Below are 23,217 nucleotides of genomic sequence, written 5' to 3'. Positions count from 1 at the left end.
AGATACATAAAAAACTAAATGTCCATCTACGGATGAATGCACAAAGAAGATGAGGTGTGTATGTATACACACACACACACACACACACACACACACACACATACACACAATGGAATATTATTCAGCCATAAAAAAAGGAAATCCTGCCATGTGTGACACCATGGATAAACCTTGAGGGCATTACACTAAATGAAATAAATCAGAGAAAGACAAATACTGTACGATCTCACTTACATGTGGAATCTTAAAAAGCCAAAGCCATAGAAACAGAGAGTAGAAAGGTGGTTGCCAGGGGCTGAGACATGGGAGAAATGAGGAGAAGGGTACAAACTTCCAGTTACCAGATGAATAAGTTCTGGGGATGTAATGTACAGTACGGTGACTCTAGTTAACAGCACTGTACTATACACTTGAAAGTTGCTAGGAGAATAAATCTTAAACGTTCTCACCATACAAAAACATGGTAGTTATGAGAGGTGATGGATGTGTTAACTACCCCTACTGGGGTGATCATTTCACAGTATACATGTGTGACATCACATTGTGCACCTTAAACGTACACAATGTTATATGTCAATTATATCTCAGTAAAGCTGAGGGAAAAAAAGAAGCAAAATGTTTCTACTGGTTTTTTTTCCTGAAAATTCAACTACCTAGAAGAGCAGTGAATACTGTTATCCTTCTACATAACACAGTGAAGAAAACGACCAAGTTCATGTTGGCAAGCAGGAAAGACACAGACTTCACCCCTCAGCTTTGACCTCTGGGCCCTGTAAGTCAGTCATGCCTGATTCCTCAGGTGGTGTCTAGAGCCTCGTGCCACCACTGTCTACCATACTGTGGACTGGCTGGAAAGCCAGACAGAGTAACTGGCCACTGTCAGGGTCTGGGGGTGGCTGAGAGAAAGAACACAGTCACGAGACTCAGCAACCCCGAGGGCGTGGCTTTAGGCAAGCCACTCAATTTCTCCAGGTCACAACCGAAGGCTCCTTTAAGCTCTAACCTTACCAGTAAACACAAGAGAAAATTAGAATCACTGGAAACCGAAGACTATCACTATTTTCCCCAGCCATGCCGCTTTCCCCTTCCTCTGGGGTTCTGAAGGTTAACAGAATGCAGAAACAAAAACATACAGGAAGTGTCCAGACAGCAATGTGCACTATGGCTAAAATGGCAGGAGAAGATGAGGTATACTGAGCAAATCATATATGACCATTAAAAAAGCCAGATTCGCACAGCGGAATCAGGGATAACTTCTTGTCTTTTTTCAACCATCCTTCTTCCTGTTACACTGCCTTATCAGACAAATCAGGTTGCAAAAGTCTCAAGGATTTGCAGGGAGAGGTCTGAGCTACAAGACCCATCACTGCCAGGGCCCTGCAGCCCCACTGGTGGGGCGACAGGCCTCGCCCCTGCCTCACCCACAACCGTGCTCCCAGGGATGGGTAGACAGACGCAGCCTTCAGAGGTGGGCGATTCCAGAGGCAAACAGGAGGCTTCTGACTTTCCCAGCAACTCCAAGGAACCCCTTCCTTAGGGTCCCAAGATCCTGAAAAGTTTATGAAATGAATAGATAAAAGCCAGGGCTGGACAAGAGCAAAGGCAGCTCACTCAGTAAAGGAGTTTGAGTCCATCCAGAAAGGAACTAGGGACAGAAAAGGCAGGATTTCACAGCAAAACTGGAATTTCTGCCAAACATAGGGAGTGCCATATGCAAGTCCTGTATTAGGCAGGAGTTGAGGGATGGGGGAGGTAGGGAGCAGGGAAAGGTGGAAGACGGAAAAACAACACCTCTGCTGTCAAGAATCCTAGTGGGGGGAGGAGGGGTAAATTAGGAGGTTGGGATTAACATATATGCACTACTATATATAAAACAGATAGGGGCTTCCCTGGTGGCACAGTGATTGAGAGTCCGCCTGCCGATGCAGGGAACACGGGTAGGTGCCCCGGTCCGGGAAGATCCCACATGCCGCAGAGCGGCTGGGCCCGTGAGCCATGGCTGCTGAGCCTGCGCGTCCGGAGCCTGTGCTCCGCAATGGGAAAGGCCACAACAGTAAGAGGCCCACGTACCGGAAAAAAAAAAAAAAAAAAGAAAACCACAGATAATCAACAAGGACCTACTGTATAGCACAGGGAACTATACTAAATATTTTGTAATAACCTATAAGCGAAAAGAATCTGCAAAAGAATATATACGTATGTATATTCTATATACCTGTAACTAACCACGACACTGTAAATCAACTATACTTCAATAAAATTTTTTTTAAAAAGGAAAAAAAATAAATTCTTCAAGCTCAAGGCTTAAGATATATATACTTTACTATATGTAAATGTTATGCTTTAATAAATTAAATAAATTTATTTAATAAATAAAAAATTAAAACACAAAGAAACAAACACCAAAAAAAAAAAAAAAAAGAATTCTATTGGGATTCTTGTTTTCACGAAAAAAAATGGTTACAGGAGACCAAAAATCCCCTTAATTTCCTTTGCTTCTAAAAAATAAATTTAGGGTAGGAAGGAGACTGACTTCTCTTTATATTTCAGTTGTACTATTTTGACCATGTGTATGCAATGCATTTTGTATTGTAAAAATCTATAGTGCAGGGGAATTCCCTGGCAGTCCAGTGGTCAGGACTCTGCACTTTCACTGCCGAGGAACTAAGATCCCACAAGCCGTGCAGCGTGGCCAAAAAAAAAAAAAAGCTTACTGGGAAAAAAAAATCTATAGTGCAATTGGAGAAAATATGACTAAAATATTGAAAATGCAAGTGTAAGACAAATTATATTCAAAAGTACAAGATCACAAATGGTGGATCTAAATACTGAGGGAATAAATATAGCTGCTGGAATTACAATACTACTGATCGCTAGATATATGGACAACTTACTTTGTGCCAGGCACTGCTAAGAGCTGCACCTAGGTGATTTTATTTAATCCTTACTTCTACCCTGTAAAATGAGAGAGGTGGGATTATGATTATTCCCATTTTACTTTTACAGAAACTAAGCAAGTACATCCTTTTCTGAAGGTCCCAGCTAGCAACAGAGCCAGGACTCAAACCCAGTGTCACCCAGAGCCCACGTGGGTTCATCTCCAGCAGAAAATGGGGTTTACATCTCAAGTGCGGGCTCTAAAGGAGGAGAGTTTTGGCATTGTTTGGAGCTCTGGGGGACACTGGGAGGCAAGGGGGTTCATGCATGGGAAAAGGCACAGGGCTGGAATCTGTGATGATCAAAACCGCAAACATTTCTTGAGAATCTTTTAAGGGCTGGGCAAACCCAGATTTGGAAATAAAGCTGCAATACAGAGAAGGAAAAGAGACAATCACACTCCATTCTCCTTCCAAAAAAAGACAATAATGCTCAAAATAAAATCTCTGAATATTCCAGAGTCTTAAAAGAGACTGTGCCACAAGAATGCTAAGTTGATATGGGGAACCCAGGAGGGGGATATGAGAAAGGGCATTCTCTTTGACCCTGGCAGCAGACAAGGGAGCGACAGGAATATACTGCCTTCCTCCTGGGGCAAAAGCATTTTAATTATCAGCTGAGAGGCCAGCAGAGCCATAAAACTGGCCAGCTGTCCCATGCAATCAGGCCAAAGGCCACAACAAGACGAGGCAGCATTTCTCAGGGGGCCGAGCACTGCGAGTTAAGGCTGGGTCCAGAGAGAGCAAGAGGCACAGGCCTTTCCCACAAGAGGCCCACGCACAGTAGGAAGGAGCTGCAGGGGATCGATGCCTTTCTGTGGCTTCCACTGAAACAAATCTGCCCACCCATAAAACTACCCCTGGCTGACTCGGGAGAAGGCAGCTCAGGGCTGCCTAAAATCCCCATACTACTTTAAAAAGGGAAACCCAACTGTACCCTGTGTACGCCTAAAATAACAAGGGATAGAAAGAGGGGGAAAAGGGGTGGCCCCTTCACTGAATGTGGTTCCTGGGTGATACCTGCTAGACATCATTTCATGCCATCTTAAGACAGCACTGCTCTCTTCTGTCTTCTCCACATTTTACAGATGAGAATCCTGGCGCTCCAAGAGGCGTGCCCCATGTCAGGGACTCAAGAAGTAGTTTAAATCCCAGTCTCTGACTCCCAAGCCGGTGTTCCTTCCATCAGACCACAGTGGCTCCCGAAGCCAAGCTTAAGGGGGAAATGCTTCCTTCTCAAATCAAAACCTCCAAGTTTCCCACAGAGAGCAAAAATCCCAAGGAAGTTAGAAGAGAAGGGGACGCGTGATCTACAGCTTTAATGCCTCGTTTCTGTGTCTCACGGCCACGTCTAGGGCACTGCTCAGGCACAGCCTCCCGCTATCCTGTGGGGGAGTGGGCACAGAGGCACACGATTAAAACCGTCTGAAAAAGCCTTATGTTGATTCAGAGAACTGAGTGGGAAAGCAGCAGCAGGGCTCTGAGACACCAGGACGCCCCTCGCTTAGCTCCAAGGACAGAAGTGGCATTTGACTGACTGCGCCCTGCTTCCAGGATGAAGGCTGCCCTTGGTGTACTGCGAGTGTCCGTCATGATTCATGTGACCGGAGTATCTTGTCTCGGCAAGGCCATCTGTCACGCCCCTGGGAGCAAAGGGGGAAAGGAGCACCTGTGGGCTCCTGTCAGCTGCTTCCCTGCTGAACCGCTTGGCGAAGACTCCCCATCAGAAGCTTTGGCCCCTGCACTGAAGCCAGGAAGTGGGGAGCCTGGGTGCGCTGTAGCCTGACACACAGACTCAGAGAGACCGTGTGGTCATCACGCACTCCCAAACACACACATTCACACTTCAGGTCACATCATGTCAGTCCTGGGAGGGAAGGACTTCAGGGACCATCTTGTCCAAACCTCTCATTTCACAGATGAGGAATCTGAGGCCCAGCGAGATCACCAGATGTGCCTGGGAGCGCCTAGCCGGTGCTCTGCCCCCATCCTCTTCTTACCCAGATGTCCAATTAAAAAGTTCTCCTAGGCATCCCTGGTGGCGCAGTGGTTGAGAGTCCGCCTGCCGATGCAGGGGACACGGGTTCATGCCCCGGTCTGGGAAGATCCCACATGCCGCGGAGCGGCTGGGCCCGTGAGCCATGGCCGCTGAGCCTGCACGTCCGGAGCCTGTGCTCCGCAACGGGAGAGGCCACAACAGTGAGATGCCCGCGTACCGCAAAAAAAAAAAAAAAAAGTTATCCTTTCTTCATAACCTTCTCTGAGTCTTAGATTAATAAAAACTGTAACCCTCTTCCCCCAAAATGAGCCTACACACATTTTGTACAGATCCTTGCTTAATAAGAGGAGTACGTGTGGTTCAACAGGAAGCCGATGGGGGTCCTGACAGGGACTCCAAGGTAAAGAGATGGGTGATTTGGGGAAGAAGTTACATTTTTCTCTTGCCTCAACCAGACCGCTGTCACCACTCTGTGTCCCAGTTTCCCCATCCATAAGTGACCCTGAGCTACCTCACGGGAATGAGGGAAAGCACCAAGTCAGGAATGGAAAGTTTTCCAAGAGCCGTGGACGAAAGGAGACACAGGCAGGCTCTTGTCTCCTGTGAGATCCCGAAGCGCAAATCTTGACCCTGAGCGATGACAGTGCCAAAGGCCACCTGCGAAAAGGGGAGATCGCTACTTAGCTGTTACCAAATTTGTTTGGGGAGGATTGTGGGGAAGGGAAGACATAATAATTTACCTGACTTTCAATCGTGGCTCAAATCAGAGGAAACAGAGGTAACGGGGAAGAGACTAAAGAATCATGTGGACATCAGAGCCCGTACACCTTGCAAAGCCCTTCTTGCCCTGAACCCAACCCCTCACTGTGGCTGTTTCTCCCAAGCTCAAGGCTCAATCACAGTCCAGAAATACCTACCAAGATCCTTCACACAACACAATCCTCTGCTCCAACTCCAACACAGGCTTTCTAGGTGTCTAAATGCTGCCCAGGGCCCCAAGCTTCTCCCTGCCCCTGAGTAAGCTGCAGAGAAGTCCCCAGAGTCACCAGAGGAAGGAAAGGTAGGCAGCTTCCCCAAGCAAGCTGGGGGGAATGAGGGCAAATGTTCCATGAAGAGGGCAGTTACCCTCATGAATCCTTAGAAGGGGTCCCTCAGCCCCACAAACTTTGGGAAAGGGCTGAGGCAAGAGAATCCAGGGGGATTGTCCAGGGCACCAACGCCTCCTGGAGAGCCACGCTCGCACTGGGCATGTGTGTGCTGGTTTTAGGTCCTTCTCTGTGACCCCACAGGGAACTCCTCGAGGGCAGGGACTGTGTCTGGTTTTGCTTCCTGTTATAGTCCCAACACCAAGCGCTCAAAATGACACACAAATGAGAACCATCTCGGCACAGGAGACAGCACGGCCACGCGAAAGGGGGAGAGCAGGGCTCCCAGGCAAAGTTAAAGAAGTGAGAGGCGCAATGAAGCCTGCAGGTCAGACCTCCTGGCCTTGCCAGCTTCTCCTGCTGAGCCACCTCACTGGTTATTTGCCTCATTTCAGCTTTATTCACTTATGTATTTATTTTGAGGTGCAGAACGCGTCTCTGTACTCATGGAAAATGCTACCCATCAACTGAACACAATACTTTGGGACATGCCTGGTACCTGTTGGCCAACCTTAGGCATAGCCTCGTGTAACCAAAGGAGAAGTCTAACTCATTGAGTGAGTGCTTGTACACTTTTGCCAGGAAAAACTCTCAAAACATGTCTGACATCCTCCAACTCTCTGTGCAAGGGAACTTGTAGCAAAGAACCACAAAGAGCAGAAATGGGGAGAGAGACTTGGCCGTGCCTGAGCCAGGTGCTGCTGGAAGTATCTCACTTGGGGATGCGTTCAGGAGGCACCTCTCGAAAAGAACTGGGAACTGGGTGCTCTGCCTGATACTCTGCTGCCTGCTAGATCTACCCTGGGAACGTCGTACAGTTTATCTCATTCTCCTATAGGAGAATAACAGCTACTCCTCATTCTTGTCTAAGTCCTTTCTGCCACATGGCTCCTTGCAGGGATGCCTGTGCCTTAGCGGCTGCATCCCTCGGGCAAGAAGGGGTTCCACCTCAGTGTACAGGAGAGAGGAGGCTAGGGCGTGGATTCGGTGGGTCACAGAGCTCCACAAGCCTCACAGCAGGCAAACCCTCAGCCTGGGGAAATTCTGCACAGGAAACGCAGTCGGGGCTGTGGCCAGTATGCGGTCAGGGGGCACTCCAGGGCTTAGAACATGATAGCCAGCCTGACGCCAAGGGTGGGATGGATGCTCTGTCCTCCTCACACTTTAAGAAAGCGGGTCTTCCGCTTCCTTACCTTGGGAACTTTGAGAGGAGGCTGGAGAAAGGCACAAAGCACATGTGAGCACAGACCTGGGTGGCAGGGGGGTGCTCCCAGGCATCCAGTTGCCAGAGGATCAGCCAACTGAACAATTCAACAAAACTGGAACAGATGTGGCGAGGAGAACCGCAGGGAATTCACAGCTGGGAACCAAAGGAGAGCTGAGGCTGGAGGCGACAGACAGGCAGTGGACCCAGGTGACGGGGGGAGTGGCCTGCTCCTGCAGCACCTGGCAGCCTGCACCTGGCCACAGGGGAGACGTCGGCCAGTGAGAGTTATTCGGGCCTGGCATCCGGGAAGGGTGTGGGGAAAGAAGAGGGCAGGGGCGTTAGAGGTTGGAAACGAATGCCCTGTAAAAAATGCCACACTTGGCGCCTGAAACAGGTTGACATGAGGAAGGATCAAGGGCCTGGAGATTATGAGGAGGAAGAGCAACTTCCACGCGAGTGAGGCACGGGGGATGTCCTCCAACAAGACGAGGGGAATCTTCACCCTCCGAGATCCTGCAAGTAGACTAATTCAAGTGATACTTTCTTCACTCGTTCATTCATTCATTCATGTGCCTGGAAGCTAAAGATAGAAACTCCATTTGGAGATGCAGCAGATGCTCCTGACAGCACAGGCAACAACGAGAGGAGGCCGGGGGATGCGACAGGGCAGCGGGCTGCAGGCCAGCACGGCTTCGATCTGTCCTTCAATGGCCTGTGCTGGGTAGAGCCTGCACTCACTTCACCATCATGCCCGCCACGCCCGACAGCGTTACACCGGTGCTTCCCAGACTACGGGCCCTGAATGCAAGGCATCTGAGCTTGCAACCACTGGACTAGCGGCTCTGGTCCCTTGTCCCCCTACTATTCTTCTGCATACTATCAGGTCATCTAGATTTAGCACCAAATGACTACTTAGCATTGACTCCAGTGACAGGCCAGTGGGAAGGAGAAGTGGCCAGGTTTGAGTTGAGCACAGGAAAGTGAGTAGGGTTTGGATAGGCAGAGAGACGAGGCGAGGGTACTCCTGAAAGCAAGGTTATTCCCATAGCAACAGTAAGTGTGATGAGGGCCCAGTGGTTGGGAAGTAGTACACAGTGTATTCCAGGGGAAGGAGGAAACCGGCTTGGATGAAGGGGGAAATGCCTTCAGAGGAAGCAGAGGGCGATAAGGCAGCAAAGACCCAGGAGAAGTTTACGTTGCCATTTGAAAAGAGGAAGGCAGGGATGGCTAGTCCCAAACCAAACACGGTTCACCGCTCACCTCTGCTCTTCCGGCTATGAAATTAAGAATGAGTTCCTCACACGTCAATGAAATGCGGATGCTCCCTGTGCGCAGAGGAATATTATTCCTAATTATATAAAACTAAAGCACTACAGGGTCACACAAAATAAACAGGGGGGCAGTGAAACACCCTGGCTGCCCCACTGCAGAGTGCCAGCAGCAGTGCAGCCATGAGGAGTCAGACCTGGGCCCAACATCTGGTCTTAGGACTGGCAGTGACAGCCTAGAGAACTGGCTGCCCACTCGGACCCTCCACTTCCTCATTTGTAAAATAAAGACATTCACAGTCTTTACTCTGCAGGGCTGCTGTGAGAATTAGATGAGAAGCCACATAAAATGCCTAAGACAGTGCCTGACCTAAAGAGAGCACTCAGTAAGCATTAGTTGCTTCTTGTGGTTATTATTATACAGGGGTTTGGTGGTTGTTATTATTATTACTATTATTACTATTATTATTATTTAGGGCTTTGGTTATGATGATGATTAGACAGGGGTTTGGTTTAGTTAATATACTGTATCTAAATAGTGGAATAATGTAAAACCTATAAATATCTTGTGGCAGAAGACCATGTATTTAATAAGAAAGTGGTCACAGTACACCAAGCAGTCGGGGGCAGTGGGGAGGGAAGAAAGCACACTACAAGCAATGGACTTCTTAGGGTCTCCTGTGTAAGATTTAGGGGTGAAAACAAATATGCATAAATGCCAAAAAAAGGAAAAACATACATTGTGTTTAGCTCTATGTTCTTCTGTGCTTTCTAAGGGGAGGAAAGAAGTTATTTAATAATAAAAAAAAAGTAATAACACTACCTTCACTTGGAGTAAGGCTTTTCATTTTCCAAAGCTTTTTCACATATCTCAATTTTATACTAATTTTATTTTTAATGGCCCCTATTAAACTGCTATTCTGCCAAACGCCCTTAAACCAAAATCCTGAAATCCACTTATCTACCCCCAAAAGGACAATCTTTCCACTAAAAGACCATCTTTCACTAACACCTTTGCTAACAATCAAGTAGCTGGTTTTCCCCAACGTGAGGAGCAGAGACACATAAATCCACTTTCATAGCCAGGGCTTTAGTGAGTAGTTTCATGAAGAGATGTTTAAGTTAACGATGCACTGTAGTAAAGTAGTAGAAACCATCAGTTAAATCAGGGGTCTGAGCCACACGTCCCAGGGCCTGGCTAACCCTGCTCGTTTGGCTCTAAGATGCTCCACATCTAGGATAACACATCCTCCCAATGCACGTCCCCAGACTCCGTGGTAAGACTGCCAGCTGCTTCCCCACCAGCCATGTTCTCTCTCTTCCTTGGTAACAGACCCTGATTATTAGCTAGGCTCCACGCCACCCAGAATAAAATCCTCCATCTCCCAGCAGCCCCTGCGCTAGCCATGGCTGTGGGACTCCATTCTGGCCACTGAATACATGCAGATGCGTTGTGCTGGACTTCTGGGAAGTTAATGGGAGTCGACCCAGCCACCGGAGCAGCTGCTTCTGTGCTTCTGCTTTTCCTGTTCCTTCAGGCTTGTGACTTGGACCAAATAACTGGCATTTCACCAGCCATCTTGGACCATACGACAGCCCCAAGATGCAAACCATGGGATGACGGAGAGAAAAACAGGAGCCTGGGTCCCTGATGACATGTGGAGATGCTCTAAAACCCCATCCCGGCCTTCTTTTCAAAGACAACTTACTACAGATGATATATGAACGTAGGATATTACATGCTATACACATCTGGCAGACAGCACACGACTTTTTTAAGTGGGTCATCAGGATAATGAAGCATTTTAATAAATCACTTTTTTACTGAACCTTTTGTAACACCTAGATGTTTATCACCAACTACTTTCTTTTTCCACAAAGACAGCCCCCCTATATACTTTACTCTTTTCTCTAGTGGTTCAAAGTCAACTAACACATATAATTCACAGAATTCTGCCCTCACGTGACTGTGATCAAAATCCAACTCTCTGGAGCCCCTAATAAAAACCAAGAGAACCTGGCCAGTATCCCCAGGTCTGCAAAGCACAAAGAAGTTATGACACTCAGACTGGAGGCAAACAAGCAGCATAACATTTCTAAAATGATTTTCAAGTCATGCACACACAGCAATGGAGCAAGAGCAATGGTGTCATCAGGGCTCATGTTGGATAAATTCAATCCCAGGCAAACACCCGCCCACAGACAAATGTCAAGGAGCCACCCCAACTCACATGTGAGATTTATAGCAGGCATTAACATCAGCACCACCCATGCAGCCCAGGGCGCTATGGACATTTCAGGGCCTCAACTGTCTTGACAAGGTCCTTTAAAAGACTGCCCTATGTGTAAGTCCAACTCCTACCACCATACACTGTACCTGAAGGTCCCCCTCAGCAATCCTAAAACCCACGTAAGGACAAAGAAGGACCAGGGCTTTGTCTCCAGGGTGACAGAATGACATTCAGGTCCCTTGTTGTCTCCTGCAAACAGCATAACCTCAGCAAGTTAGCTTTTCCTTCACAAGAGCCTAGACTTCTAAACGCAAGTCACAAAAGGTAAAACCTTGTACTTACATCTTGAAATTACACCCAGATTTAAAACTTCGCAGAGGAAATTATTAACTTTTACTATCATCCTAGCCCAAGTTTTTAAATGGGCTCAATTACATAAGGTTAGTGCACTTAGTCTTATCTCCCAGATAAGGATGTAAGAAAACATTTTAAAATTCAGCTTCTATATCACATTTTATACCAACACATCCGCTTGTGCTTACCCCATCACCCAATGCAATCTCTAGATAGAAATTATTTTGAAAAGCGGGTCACCAAAAATTTTAACTTATTTAATACATTTATAGAACAGAATTTTGCAGGAGGGATGAGAATAATCATAGAGTAAAGAGATAGAATATGGCAGAAGGAAAAGAGAGACCAGATTTTATTTTATGCAACTTAAATCCTTCACATGCATTACTTCTAAAATACATATCTAATGCTCCATACTCTCAGAAGGATGAATCTTGCTTTTATTAAGGGGGAAGATGGTGCAGGCAGAAGAGGTAAGGGTAATCAATGCTATTTTAAAGTAAACCAGAAAGTACACTTGTGTATATATAGGCCATATACGCTTTTTATTTTTATTTGATTTTATTTTATCTTCTGGCCGCACCACAAGGCATGTGGTACCTTAGTTCCCTGACCAGGGCTCGAACCTGTGCCCCCTGCAGTGGAAGGAAGCATGGAGTCCTAACAACTAGACCGCCAGGGAAGTCTCCACATATGCTTTTTAAATGTCTGGAAAAAATATGCCAAATGTAACCACTGGGAGGAAAACATGACGGGTGATCTTTCTCTTCTTTTTGTTTATCTACACTTTCTAATTTTTGTACAACAAAAACACTTACTACCTATGTAATTTAAAACGTATTTTTTAAAGTTAACAGAGTCACAATAGCATCAACAGAAAAATAAGCCACATCTGGAACAGCTCGGGACAGAACAAAGCCTGAAGGATTTCTGGGCTCAAAGCTGAAGGATGCAGACAGTGAAGTTCCTGGGGCCCCAAAGTCCTAACGCCCTCCTCTCTGGACAGGATGCTCAATGTGATTTTAAGCATATGCCATTTAGCAAACCGTATCCTCTCTACCATGCAGTTTAGGCAAGGGAAAGTCGAAATTACCACACAAAAGCGGCATACTCCCAGCGCCTGCTGATTCAGCTAAGGAAAGAGACTGACGTTTCTACCAACTCGCCATTTAATTATGTGTGACACTTGCTTTACAATCCAATTTATGGGTCCTAGATGTTTAATAAAGTTACCTCTCAGTTCCCTGCTATTAAACACTGGGCAGTTATGACAATTAATTAATACCACCCCAAGGCTACCAGGAGGGCTATAGTTCTACCAGCCAGGTCGCACTCTCCAAGTTGAAATGGCCACCTGAATGGGCCTCCCAGCTTGAACAACATGCCCCTTCTGGCTTATGCCCCTTCTCTGGTGGGGACCTCAGGTTGGGGAGTTAGGTAGAAATGCAAACAGGTGGTATTGGTTTGCTTTACCTGTTGCTCCACCGAAGAGGAAAACCCCTTTTGTGATCACAGGCACCCCTTCCTCAAGTGGACAAATAAATCTCTATGTTTTGTTTGCACAGTACATCAGAATTACATACTGCCAACCACGCCTGCTCATGAAAGCTCAGAATTATCCCAACCCCCTCCGGTGCCTCATTCTTCTCCTCCTAAACCAATTTTTCTTGGCATTCATCCCACCCCCTACATCTCAAGTCAAGGATGGACTGGTTTTAAGCAAAGCGTTTCACTGCCCCCTAAGATTCCTGAGGAATCCACTCCAACCGAAGCCATGGACTGAGTCTGAAAGCGCTTGTAAGCCCTCCAGCCTCATCTCTCCGTACTCACTGTTGCTGGATTTAAGGTCGCGGTGGATGATGGGGACAATTGCCTCATCATGTAAGTAGTTCATCCCTCTGGCAATCTGCACGGCCCAGTTCACCAGGATGTCTGGGGGAATCCTTTTCCCAGATAACACTCTATTCAAAGGCCCTCCACGAGCAAACTCCATGACCAAGCAGAGGTTGGGCTCCTTCAGACACACTCCCCTAAGGGCAATGATGTTGGGATGCTTCAGCATGGCGAAGAGCTTGGCCTCCTGGCGAACATTCTCTATGGTCTGGCTGATGTCCTCGTCCGGGTCGTGGCGAGCTGCTTTCACGGCGACCTCATCCCCTATCCAGAAAGCACGGTAGACCTTCCCAAAGCCCCCGATGCCAATAATCTCTTCCAGGGTTAGCTCCGCAAAATCAATCTCTAACACTGAGAAAGAACAGAAAAAAAGAAGCAAGTCAAAAAAATGTGAAAAACACCATTTTATCACCCATTTACCTGGGTGGGTAAACACAGCAAGTTGTCTGTGCACTTAGATTTTCTGTCTTCTCACTATAAACTCCCTAAAGACAGGAAATGTGATTCACTTTTTTTCTGTTACGTTATCCTTAGTGACTAGCACAGAGCAGGCATTCAATGCGTATTCATGAAATAACTTCCACTTGGGAATTCACGCAGAATCTTGTACAGAGGGCAACCATTCTAACTAAAAGGAAAATTGGGGGAGATCATTTTCATGAGACTTATTCACATTTCACTGTGTACATACTGGGTAGTGAGAAGCATAAAATCCAGTGCCACGGCAGACACACAACAACCAGACCACTTTAGTAGCGGTATGATCCAAAGATGAGGAAAATCACTAATTCCCACCGCAGGACAGGGATTAAGGGCGAGTGGGGAAGGGATTCTCAAGGAAGGAAACGTTTGAAATGGGCCCTAGAGAATGAGTGGGAGGGATCTCATCAGGCAATGACGATCAGGGTGGAGAAGGACAATCCAGGTAGAGGGAAGGTCATGAGCAAGAACTGTGGGGCATGGAGAACATTCACAACAGCCAAGACATGGAAACAACCCAAATGTCCATCGACAGATGAATGCAGAAAGAAGAGGTGATACATATACACACTACTGTATATAAAATAGATAACTAATTAGGACCTACTGTATAGCACAGGGAACTCTTCTCAATACTCTCTAATGACCTACATGGGAAAAGAATCTAAAAAAGAGTGGATATATGTATACGTGTAACTGATTCACTCCGCTGTACAGCAGAAACAACACAACATTGTAACTCAACCATACTCCAAAAAAATAAAAAAAAAGAACAAATAGCATTTAGTTGAAAAAAAAAATGTGATATATATATACAATGAAATACTACTCAGCCATAAAAAATGAAATAATGCCATTTACAGCAACATGGATGGACCTAGAGATTATCATCGTATGTGAAGTAAGTCAGACAGAGAAAGACAAATACCATATGATGTCACTTATATGTGGAATCTAAAATACGACAGAAATGAACTTATCTATGAAACAAAAACACAGATACAGAGAACAGACTTGTGGTTGCCAAGCAGAGGGTGGGAGAGGGAAGGATTGGGAGTTTGGGATTAGCAAATGCACACTAGTATATATAGAATGGATAAACAACAAGGTCCTACTGTATAGCACAGGGAACTATATTCAATATCCTGTGATAAACCATAATGGAAAAGAATCTGAAAAAAAATATATATGTATATCTGAGTCACTGTGTTGTACAGCAGACATTAAACACAACATTGTAAATCAACTATACTTCAATAAAAGGAAAAAAGAAAAAAAGAACATAGGCCATGAGAGTATATGGCCTATCAGGAACTTCAGGGAGTCCAGGGCAGCTGGATTATAAGCATTAGGGCAGATGAGGCTCAAAGCCTTGCTGGGGTCAGCCAGGTCATGAAATGTTGTTAAAGCCATTCTGAGGGGCTTAAACTTCACACTGTAAATGGTAGGAGTCATGTATCTTTAAGAAGGAGAGTGTTGTCAGTCTTGTGACTTAGAAAGGAAACCAACTCCGGCAGCCATGTGGAATATAACAGCAAATGGAGGCCACTGCAGTAACCCAGGAGCACGAGCACAAGGGTCTGAACCTCAGCAGCCATGATGACAGGAGGAAAAAGTAAGGAGGAAATTGGGAGATCTTCAAAACTTGGTTCTACCAAGACCTGGTGACTAAGATGCTTGAGGAAGGAGTCTCCTAGGCAACATCTTACCCCAGCAGTAACCTGGGCCACAGGTCCACCCCTGAGATTGCCAGTATCACACCCAACCACTCATTCCCCATCCCAAATCCAGAGTTTGAATCTACGGTACTACGATTTTATCTTTAGCTCTGCTTAGAAAGGCTTCCATGGACAGTTAATAATAACCACCAGTGATTATAAATCTTGGGCTAGATATGGTGCTGCTATACGAGCCAAGTGCTATTTCATGTTTCTCTCATCAAAACCCTATTCTCTGTCTTCTAAGTCTCTTTCTTTGTCTTTACCTAGCTGACTCATAAGCATCCCTCAGGTCTCAGCTTAACCATCAATCTAATAGAGGAACTTTTCCTAACCCCCCGACTAAATGAGGTCAGGCCCAAGTCAAGCACTTCCATAGGAGTCTCTATTTGGCAAGACTCAACAAGGTTATAGTTACTTGTTCATCGCCTATCGTCCTGCTAGACTGTGAGATGCACAAGGGTGGATCCTGTCTGCCTTACTCACCACTGTCCTTATCGTGCCAAATACTCAGCTGGTGACCAATAGACAGGGAAGGAAAATGAGGGAAAAAATCTATCTCAGTATGAAATAAACCAAACTCAGATCTGGGGGGAAGAAACTGAATTGGACCTCCTGAAACAAATACAGAGAATAGTCACACTTTGCTAAAAAAAATAAGAACACAAAGATATATTTCTGAACTCTTGGCAAGACCAAAAGAGGAACTGCCCACCGCTGACTGTTCTCTTCCATTCTCAGCCAGCTCCATGAAGCCTTCATTCTCCATTCAGATGCTGGTGGGGCTCAAAACTCTGTTTTTGCTTAGCTATAGCACTTCTATCCTACCTAGGGCTAATCATTTGTATTTTGTAATGCACCCAGCAGTCTGCACAAAGGAAACTCTTAGGAAAACTTAGTTGGACTGCCTTTAGGTATACAAAAGATTATCACCTCATCTAGCACTCTTTTTGAAGAATAAATGGTGTGGCAGGTCCTGCAGACTAGCAGTCAGCATCCATTCTACAATCCTCCAGCACACCTTTCAGTACTACAGAGGTCAGAAAGCTAAAACACTACATTTTCCAGACTCCTTGACAGAGTGCTGGTTAGCCAATGAGATGCACAAGATTCAGAAGGCAGAAGTGAGACGGAGATCATCTCCTCGCTGCTTCTTCTGGTAAGCATGGCTGTGGAGAAGTGGGATTTTTCCTGCAATAGCATGTCAATGTCCAATTAGCTCTGTGGATGTGTAAAGGAATGTTGCAAGGCCAAGCAGTCACCTAATCGGACAGCAACTACGACAGGGTGTTTGAGAAGTCAGCAACTCCTGATTCTGTACCATCTCAGTTAGAGAAGCAGCAGCTTGCCTGGTGGGCCAGGTCTGCAATGTTCTGGGAGTTGGTCCTCTAGGTCCAGCCAACAGCCCCTTCTCCCCAGCCTTCCAAAAAAATCTATAAGCAACTAACTTCTTGTGCTAAATCATTTTCTGCTTAAAATAGCTTGAGTGTTTCTGGGTCCTAAAATGAATCCTGACTGATTACTAATTCTTGCCTTATCTCATCTATATGAATGAGAAAAATATGCCAATGTCAAAGAGAGATTAGAAACCCTCTTGGAGAAAACTGTAAGTTATCCTAGGAGTCCCCACGGTCATAGACGGAAGAAACACTTGTTTTTTCTGCCAGATTTTTCACTGATGAAAAGTTATGTGCCTTTTTAATAAATGTGCATTTACATACCTTATTTCCTCAACTGAATATCTGAATTCTCCTTAAGGGAATTAACTGTTGTATTTTCTCTTGTACCCACCCTCTTCTTTCCTCTGGTCTGAAGCATAGCTGTGAACACACAGGACGTGTTAGATATTTATTTAAACATATGGGGATTTAAAAGATGTGATTCTGAACCAGGGTGCTGAAAGGACAGCTCCTCCAATGGTATTTCACAGAAGGTAGAAAACCTCTGTGGGGAAGGCGAAGAAGCAATGATCTCTCTCTGGGTAGAACATAAACTCTCAGGTTCTTGCTATTTCGTCGAGGAAATATTATGACCAGCCTTCAGAAAAAGTACAGAACAGAGCTTACAAGAAGAAAGACAAAACAGTGGGGGATGTGGGGAGGGTCGTTTCTTTTCCCTTCCCTGCTAAGAAGTCCCTTTGGATAGAAACTAGACCTTCACTGCAGCTGCGAGGATGTGGGACTCTCCTCCCTTTCCCTGCCCCAGTCAAGACCTGGTTGTAAGTAAGAATCAGGTCAACTCTCACACAGCACATTTTTCAGTTTCTGTGGAAGAATATTTCCAGGAATATCAGGAACAAAACCTTATCTCTTTCAGTCTTGGAGTCAAGATGTTATTCCCTCTCAGTTATATCCCTGGAAACTAAATACACAGGCACATTCTGGTGAGTTTGGGGCAAGTGAATGGTACATACCTCACTCATTTAAAAATCTTAAGTACGTCTGAAAATACATCCTTATATTGCTAGTGAAGGCAAGAAAAAGAAATGTAAATTAGTAATATCCTTAATTTATGCCCTGCTTGAAAACTGACACAACGCTCCTGTAAGAGAAGCTTTTTTTTAATACCTAGGGTTATATATCTCTGAAGATGATACATTTGGAACTTTACATTTTCCATCTGTCACTAAAATAAAGAAGATGAGTAAGCTCCCGGGTTATTTATATTTGTCGGCCCCGTGGAGAGCTAAACTCTAATACCTACATTGGAGAGGATAAAAGCGCTCTATAAACGTTAGATGATTTATAATATCACTCTTATATGCTTTCTTTGTCACAAGATTTAGTAATTTCCCCCTCTTCCGTTTCGATTAAAGTTTGAAACAGAAGTTTCACTTTGAAAAGTAGTATTTGAAAGTAAAACTGAACATTATTACTTCACTTTGTGTCTTCTATTCACAATCTAATATCAAAATTCATGTCCCAGAGAGGAAGTTGAAAAAAGTAACTGGGGAAAAGTTGTCAGAGGCTCAATTTCATTCTAAGTCTCTGGAGACCAGGTCAACAATCACCTTTATTTTCTGAGTGACACTAAATGAACCAGTGGACACAGCATACAGACCAGAGGCCCTTTATCAGATCACCAAGATTTGCTCAAGATTTCCTTGAGCAAAGCACTGCACTGAAATTATATATTTACATCACCAATTTCCCTCCCGTGTGACTTCTAAGTACCTCCTCATCTTCTCATTTCTTTATCCCCTGGTATTTAACACAGTATCTCTCTTTCACTAGGCACTCTAATTGGTTTTTGACTAGAATTAAATTTTCTGCATTATCAAAAATTAATTCCAGTCAAGATCAGAATTTAGTGTGGCTAAATAAAATAACTTACCAAGACCTTCAAATGCTGTTGTTCAACTCAATTCTTTCAATAAGTACAAGGTACTTCCTACTTTCTCATCATGTGAGTTTTAGATATCAGAATCTACTCTCTCCAAGGTAACTTTTGTTACAGTCTGGGTGAAGTCCTGGGCACCCAATGGAGAAGAAGCTTCTAAAGTGGCACAGGGTAGACCTGCCTGGCTTTCTGTGCTTGGGTTCTTCCCACCTAAGTCACATTCGCTCCTGACTGCTCTCACAGCAGCGAGCACAAGATATTAAAGAAACTCAGCTCCCCTTCATGAACCTCACAGAGCTCTTCTACTCTGATATTAGCTGTCTCTGAAAAAAAAAAAAAAATCACCAAGCCTCACCCACAAAGACCCTCAAAATCTGACACGTTTAAAACTACACTGTTTTCTAACATGCCAGGCCAACATCTCTTCCGGTATGTGACCAAGTTCATCTTCAACACTATTTGAGACATTATCTGCTAGGACCCTTAGCCTTGATCTTTCCAGCACTAAGGCAAAAAGGTGTAACACCTAGAAACAAATTAAAGTAATTTGTCACCTGCAGGTATTATAAAGATTAACTGTAGAAGGAGGAAGTTTTAAACTGAATAAGAGGGAGAGAGAAACAAAGGAAATTAAACATTTGAACATCAATTTGACAGTCAAAACAACAATAAAAAAAGGACAGTAGAAAAACAAGAGGTTATGATTTTGATATTAATAAATGGTATTTAATAAACATCTTAAGATATAATTGTTCAGGTGAAAATAAGTTACAGGACCAGAAAAATAACTGTTACAAATAAAATTTTAAAATTAAATGTTTAAAGTTGGCCCTTGGTAATGACTTTTTTAAATGAGCTAAGAGACAAAGTATACAAAATATGGCATAAATAATGATATAAGTGAATTAACAATACTTTTTTAACAGGAAAGAAATTACGGAAACCCTCAAATACAAAATAGTGTAAACTACACCGGAAGATACTTACATCTTTCTTCTAAAACCACCTAGCATCACTGATTAAAGGATTCTAATGGCAATTTAACTCCTTTGAAAAACAAAGAAAATTTCATTTCAGGGTGTGGAAAAGGGGAGCTCCTGGGAAACTGGTGAAAACAGGACCCTAGAAGAAAGGCCCTGGGAGGGACCCCTGGGCATGGTCCCCCTGAGATTTGGCAAATACCAAATATAGGCGAGGATCTAGGGTGAGAAGAAAGGAGAAAATATATTGTCTGGGTGTCAAGGCCCTGGGATTTAGCCACTATATCTTGTGCTCCTGATCTCTCATGGGGGAATGACATACTTTTCCCTTGCTAATCATTTCTCCACTCATCACCTGCCCCTACAGACAGACAGACAGACAGACACACACACACACACACACACACACACACACACACACACACACACACACACACACACACACACACACCCTTATAGCACATTATTTGGTGAGACTCCTTAAGGGACCACTTTTTAAATACAAGATTAGGATCCAAGAAATCAACACCGTATTTCAAAGATACTTCAGCCGTGAGTTCACATAGGCTTCCGGGACTTGTGAGCCAGCCCAGCCCTGCGGGAGACACCCCCGTCTCCTTTAAAGCAAATGCCTTTCAGGGGCGGGGACAGGCGGTAGAAGAGGTCGGGAAGGTCCCTGATTTGGGGACTAATGTTATGACAGAAACCACCAGCTTGCCTAAAATCCTTCCAGACTGGGGGGGTGGGGAGGTTGGAGACAGGAAGATTCTCCTGCTGGGGCTTCAAGATGTGGGATCAGGAGCTGCTGCTGAGGCGGTCGCGTGAAGGTGAAGAAGCCCAAGCGCCCGAGGTTCCAGGCGAGGCCTGCGGCATGTCTATCTTACTGATTGCACCCGCCAAAGCCCCTGCAGCCCGAGCCCGCGCGCACACACACACCCCCAGGTCAATCATTGCCCACCCAAGCTTAACCCTCGAGGAGGGCTCCCCTCCCCCTGCGACCACCCCAAGGCATCCATCATACCCCCCACCCCGCTCCCCGCCGGGCTCCCGGGCCCAGCCTTCGCCTTACACTGAATGGGCGGGTAGCAACTGGGGTCTTCGCCTCCGGGCTGGCAGCGGCTGGAGAAGGCGCTGCGCGGGGTCACGTAGTTGCTGGGGAAGATGCCCACCCGCTGGTTCAGCTGCCCGGTCCACCAGCCCTCGTCGCCGGACACCTGCGAGTCCTTGGACAGCACCTCTACCACGTCGCCCAGCCGCAGGGTCAGCTCGTCCTCGCCCGCCGCCTCGTACTCGAACACGGCCGTCCAGTAGGGCAGCGGCGCGTCGGAGCCCAGCTCCCTGGGGACTGCCGCCGCCGCCTCCTCCTCCTCTTCCTCCTCCTCCTCGGCCCCGGCCCCCGCTCCATCCTCCCCCGGCGGGGCTGCAGCGGCGGCGCTCGCCAGGCAGCCGAGAAGCGCTCTGGAGGGCTCCATGGAGCGGCCGATCCATAGGGTGCGGGGCTGCTGCCGCCCGCAGGAGCCGCCGCCGCCTATTGTTCATGCGGCTCCGCAGAGCTGGGGGGACCCCCCTCCCCCGACGGCGGCCGCAGGTAGGGGCCGGGCTGGCGGGGCGGGGAGAGTCGGCTCGCTAGGGCTGGGGCTGGGGCTGGCTCAGCGCGGCTACAAGTGCACGGAGCGCGTAGTGCTCACCGTAGCATGGGGGCGCGGCGGGCCGGAGCCCCCGCCTTCGCGCTCGCCCCCTGGGGCGGCCTGGCCACCTCCGCCGCGGGTACCTGCTCGCGCAGCTGGTGCCCGGTGCCGCCAGCCGGCCGCCGCTCACCGCTCGGCGCCGCGCCCCGCCCCCTGCGCCGTCCGCACGCCCGGGACCACCTGACGCGGACCTGGCTCCGCCCCAGCCCTGCGGACCCTAGGAGGCGGGGCTTCACGGCGCCCGGGCCCGCCCCCGCACCATCCTGCCTTCCCATTGGCCGCCGCTGACCGGTCCGCAGGTTCCTCCAGCCGCGGTTGGGGCTGCCCCGCCAGCCGCCCGCCCCGCCCCTCTCCACCCCCTGCGCCTACGTCGCCCTCCCCCCCTCCTCCCGCCCCAACGTGCGGGCTCTCTCATTCTCAAACCCCAGGTTGACCCATTTCTCTCTCCCATTGGACCCCCGCATCTCCAACCATTGGTCCGAGGTACCTGTCCGTTTCCTGGGAGAGTTCAACACCGCCCGTCAGGAAGAGGCTGCGGCCTCATTGGGCGCCTGAGGAAGGATGGGTGGATACTCAAAGGTAAAGCCGAGCCCTCATTCAGACCAAAAAGGGTGAAGGAGACCGTTCCCTTTGTTTGCCGCTAAGAGGTAGGGATTCCACTGGGCAGCATCTGTCTTCTTCATCCTAAAGTGAGATTTTGAGAGTGAGCAGAGGAGAAGCGAGCTGGGTTGCGGGCCCCGGGAGAGCTCTTTCTTCTCCAGCGCCTTCTTACCTTTGGATTTTCCCTAGTCTTGGAGCTGCCTCTGCCCTAGTCCTACCAGGTGGATCAGCTTCCACTCCAGTCCGACTGAATTGCACCCCGACTCCTTCCGTAACCTTTCATTTAGTAAGACCTTCAGGCCCACTGGAATGTTCTTTAGAACTCTTAAAACTACAGTTCTCGCCTCTGTGAAGACTGCATACAGCTCGCCCTTTCCTAGGTTCCTGTAAGAAGATATTCCAATACCGTTGATTTTTAGAATTCAGACGAAAGACCACTTTACCGGAGCGCAAACTGAGGGTGGGAAAGCTGTCGGTGAAGTGGGCTTGGTCTCTCTGAAGAGGCTCAGTTTCTCTACAAATCTTGGAATTTTTTTGCCTGGGGGGAATTGCACCTTGGATCACAGTGACCGTAACAGAAATCAGATTAAGAACCAAAGCTGAATATACATCAAAGCGATACTGCAGTTCATGAGCAAGGCTGACTTTTCTACATCCTTTCGTTGTCCTCCACTTCTCAAACATGAAAGAAAGAAAGAAAGGAAAGAAAGAAAGAAAGAGATGGCCCCTAATATTTCTTCTGTGCTTTAATCCTTTCACAGCAATATAGATTTCCAGTGAGATGGTTCTCGGACATTTCAAAACAAGCCCATGCTGAGAGATCTAGCCTGATCTCTACTAAACTTTTCCCCTTCCATGGTAGGAATAGATTCGATTTATTTGGCATCCACTGAGTGTTTTTTGTCTAATTATAGCTTGGGGGTAATTGTTAGACACACTGAAGACAGTGGGACAATTTGGAAAGAAAGTCAGGGCTGGCGTCTCCAGCTTTGCTGCCACCAGCTGCAAGATCTTGGGCAAGTACTCAACCGACTGCTCAGCCTCAAAGTGAGGGGATGGACTGGAAGATCTCCTATGATCTTGTAGGCCTGACATTCTGTGGTTTGTACATGAGTATGGCTACACTCATGTGTCCCACATGAGTGTCCCACCCATTTCAGGCCTTGAAGAAGTTAGGGTAGAGTGCCATACCAAAGGTCAACTGCAGTAGGTCTTGAGAAAGAATTTCTGAGTAAATGCCCTAAAAGAGTGTTCAGATTCTTATTGTGCATAGGATCAGTGAACTGGAAAAGATATGGATGAGTCTTTGAGTAAACTCCCTAAATTTTGTTCAGAATAAAACTATGGCACTCCCAAGCAGAAGAGATCAAGTAAGGAGG

At 46.7% G+C, this 23,217-nt stretch overlaps 1 protein-coding gene across 3 annotated transcripts in view; it reads right to left on the bottom strand.

Moving 5' to 3' along the window:
* Positions 1–21,022, bottom strand: part of MAP3K9 (mitogen-activated protein kinase kinase kinase 9) — a gene marked incomplete at both ends in the record, with an annotated part of 69,729 nt that extends 48,707 nt beyond the window's left edge. For all 3 annotated transcript variants that reach the window (XM_082839006.1, XM_082839007.1, XM_082839008.1), the window contains 2 exons: positions 12,971–13,384; positions 20,620–21,022. In XM_082839006.1, coding sequence (XP_082695132.1) covers positions 12,971–13,384; positions 20,620–21,022 — 817 coding nt within the window. The remainder of the gene's footprint in view (positions 1–12,970; positions 13,385–20,619) is intronic.
* Between the last annotated feature and the right edge of the window lie 2,195 nt (positions 21,023–23,217).

The sequence above is a fragment of the Leucopleurus acutus genome (assembly GCF_964270905.1).
Source record: "Leucopleurus acutus genome assembly, chromosome: 1".
Taxonomy (NCBI): domain Eukaryota; kingdom Metazoa; phylum Chordata; class Mammalia; order Artiodactyla; family Delphinidae; genus Leucopleurus; species Leucopleurus acutus.
Note: the sequence above shows the minus strand (reverse complement) of the source record. Positions and strands in the feature narration are given on the sequence as shown.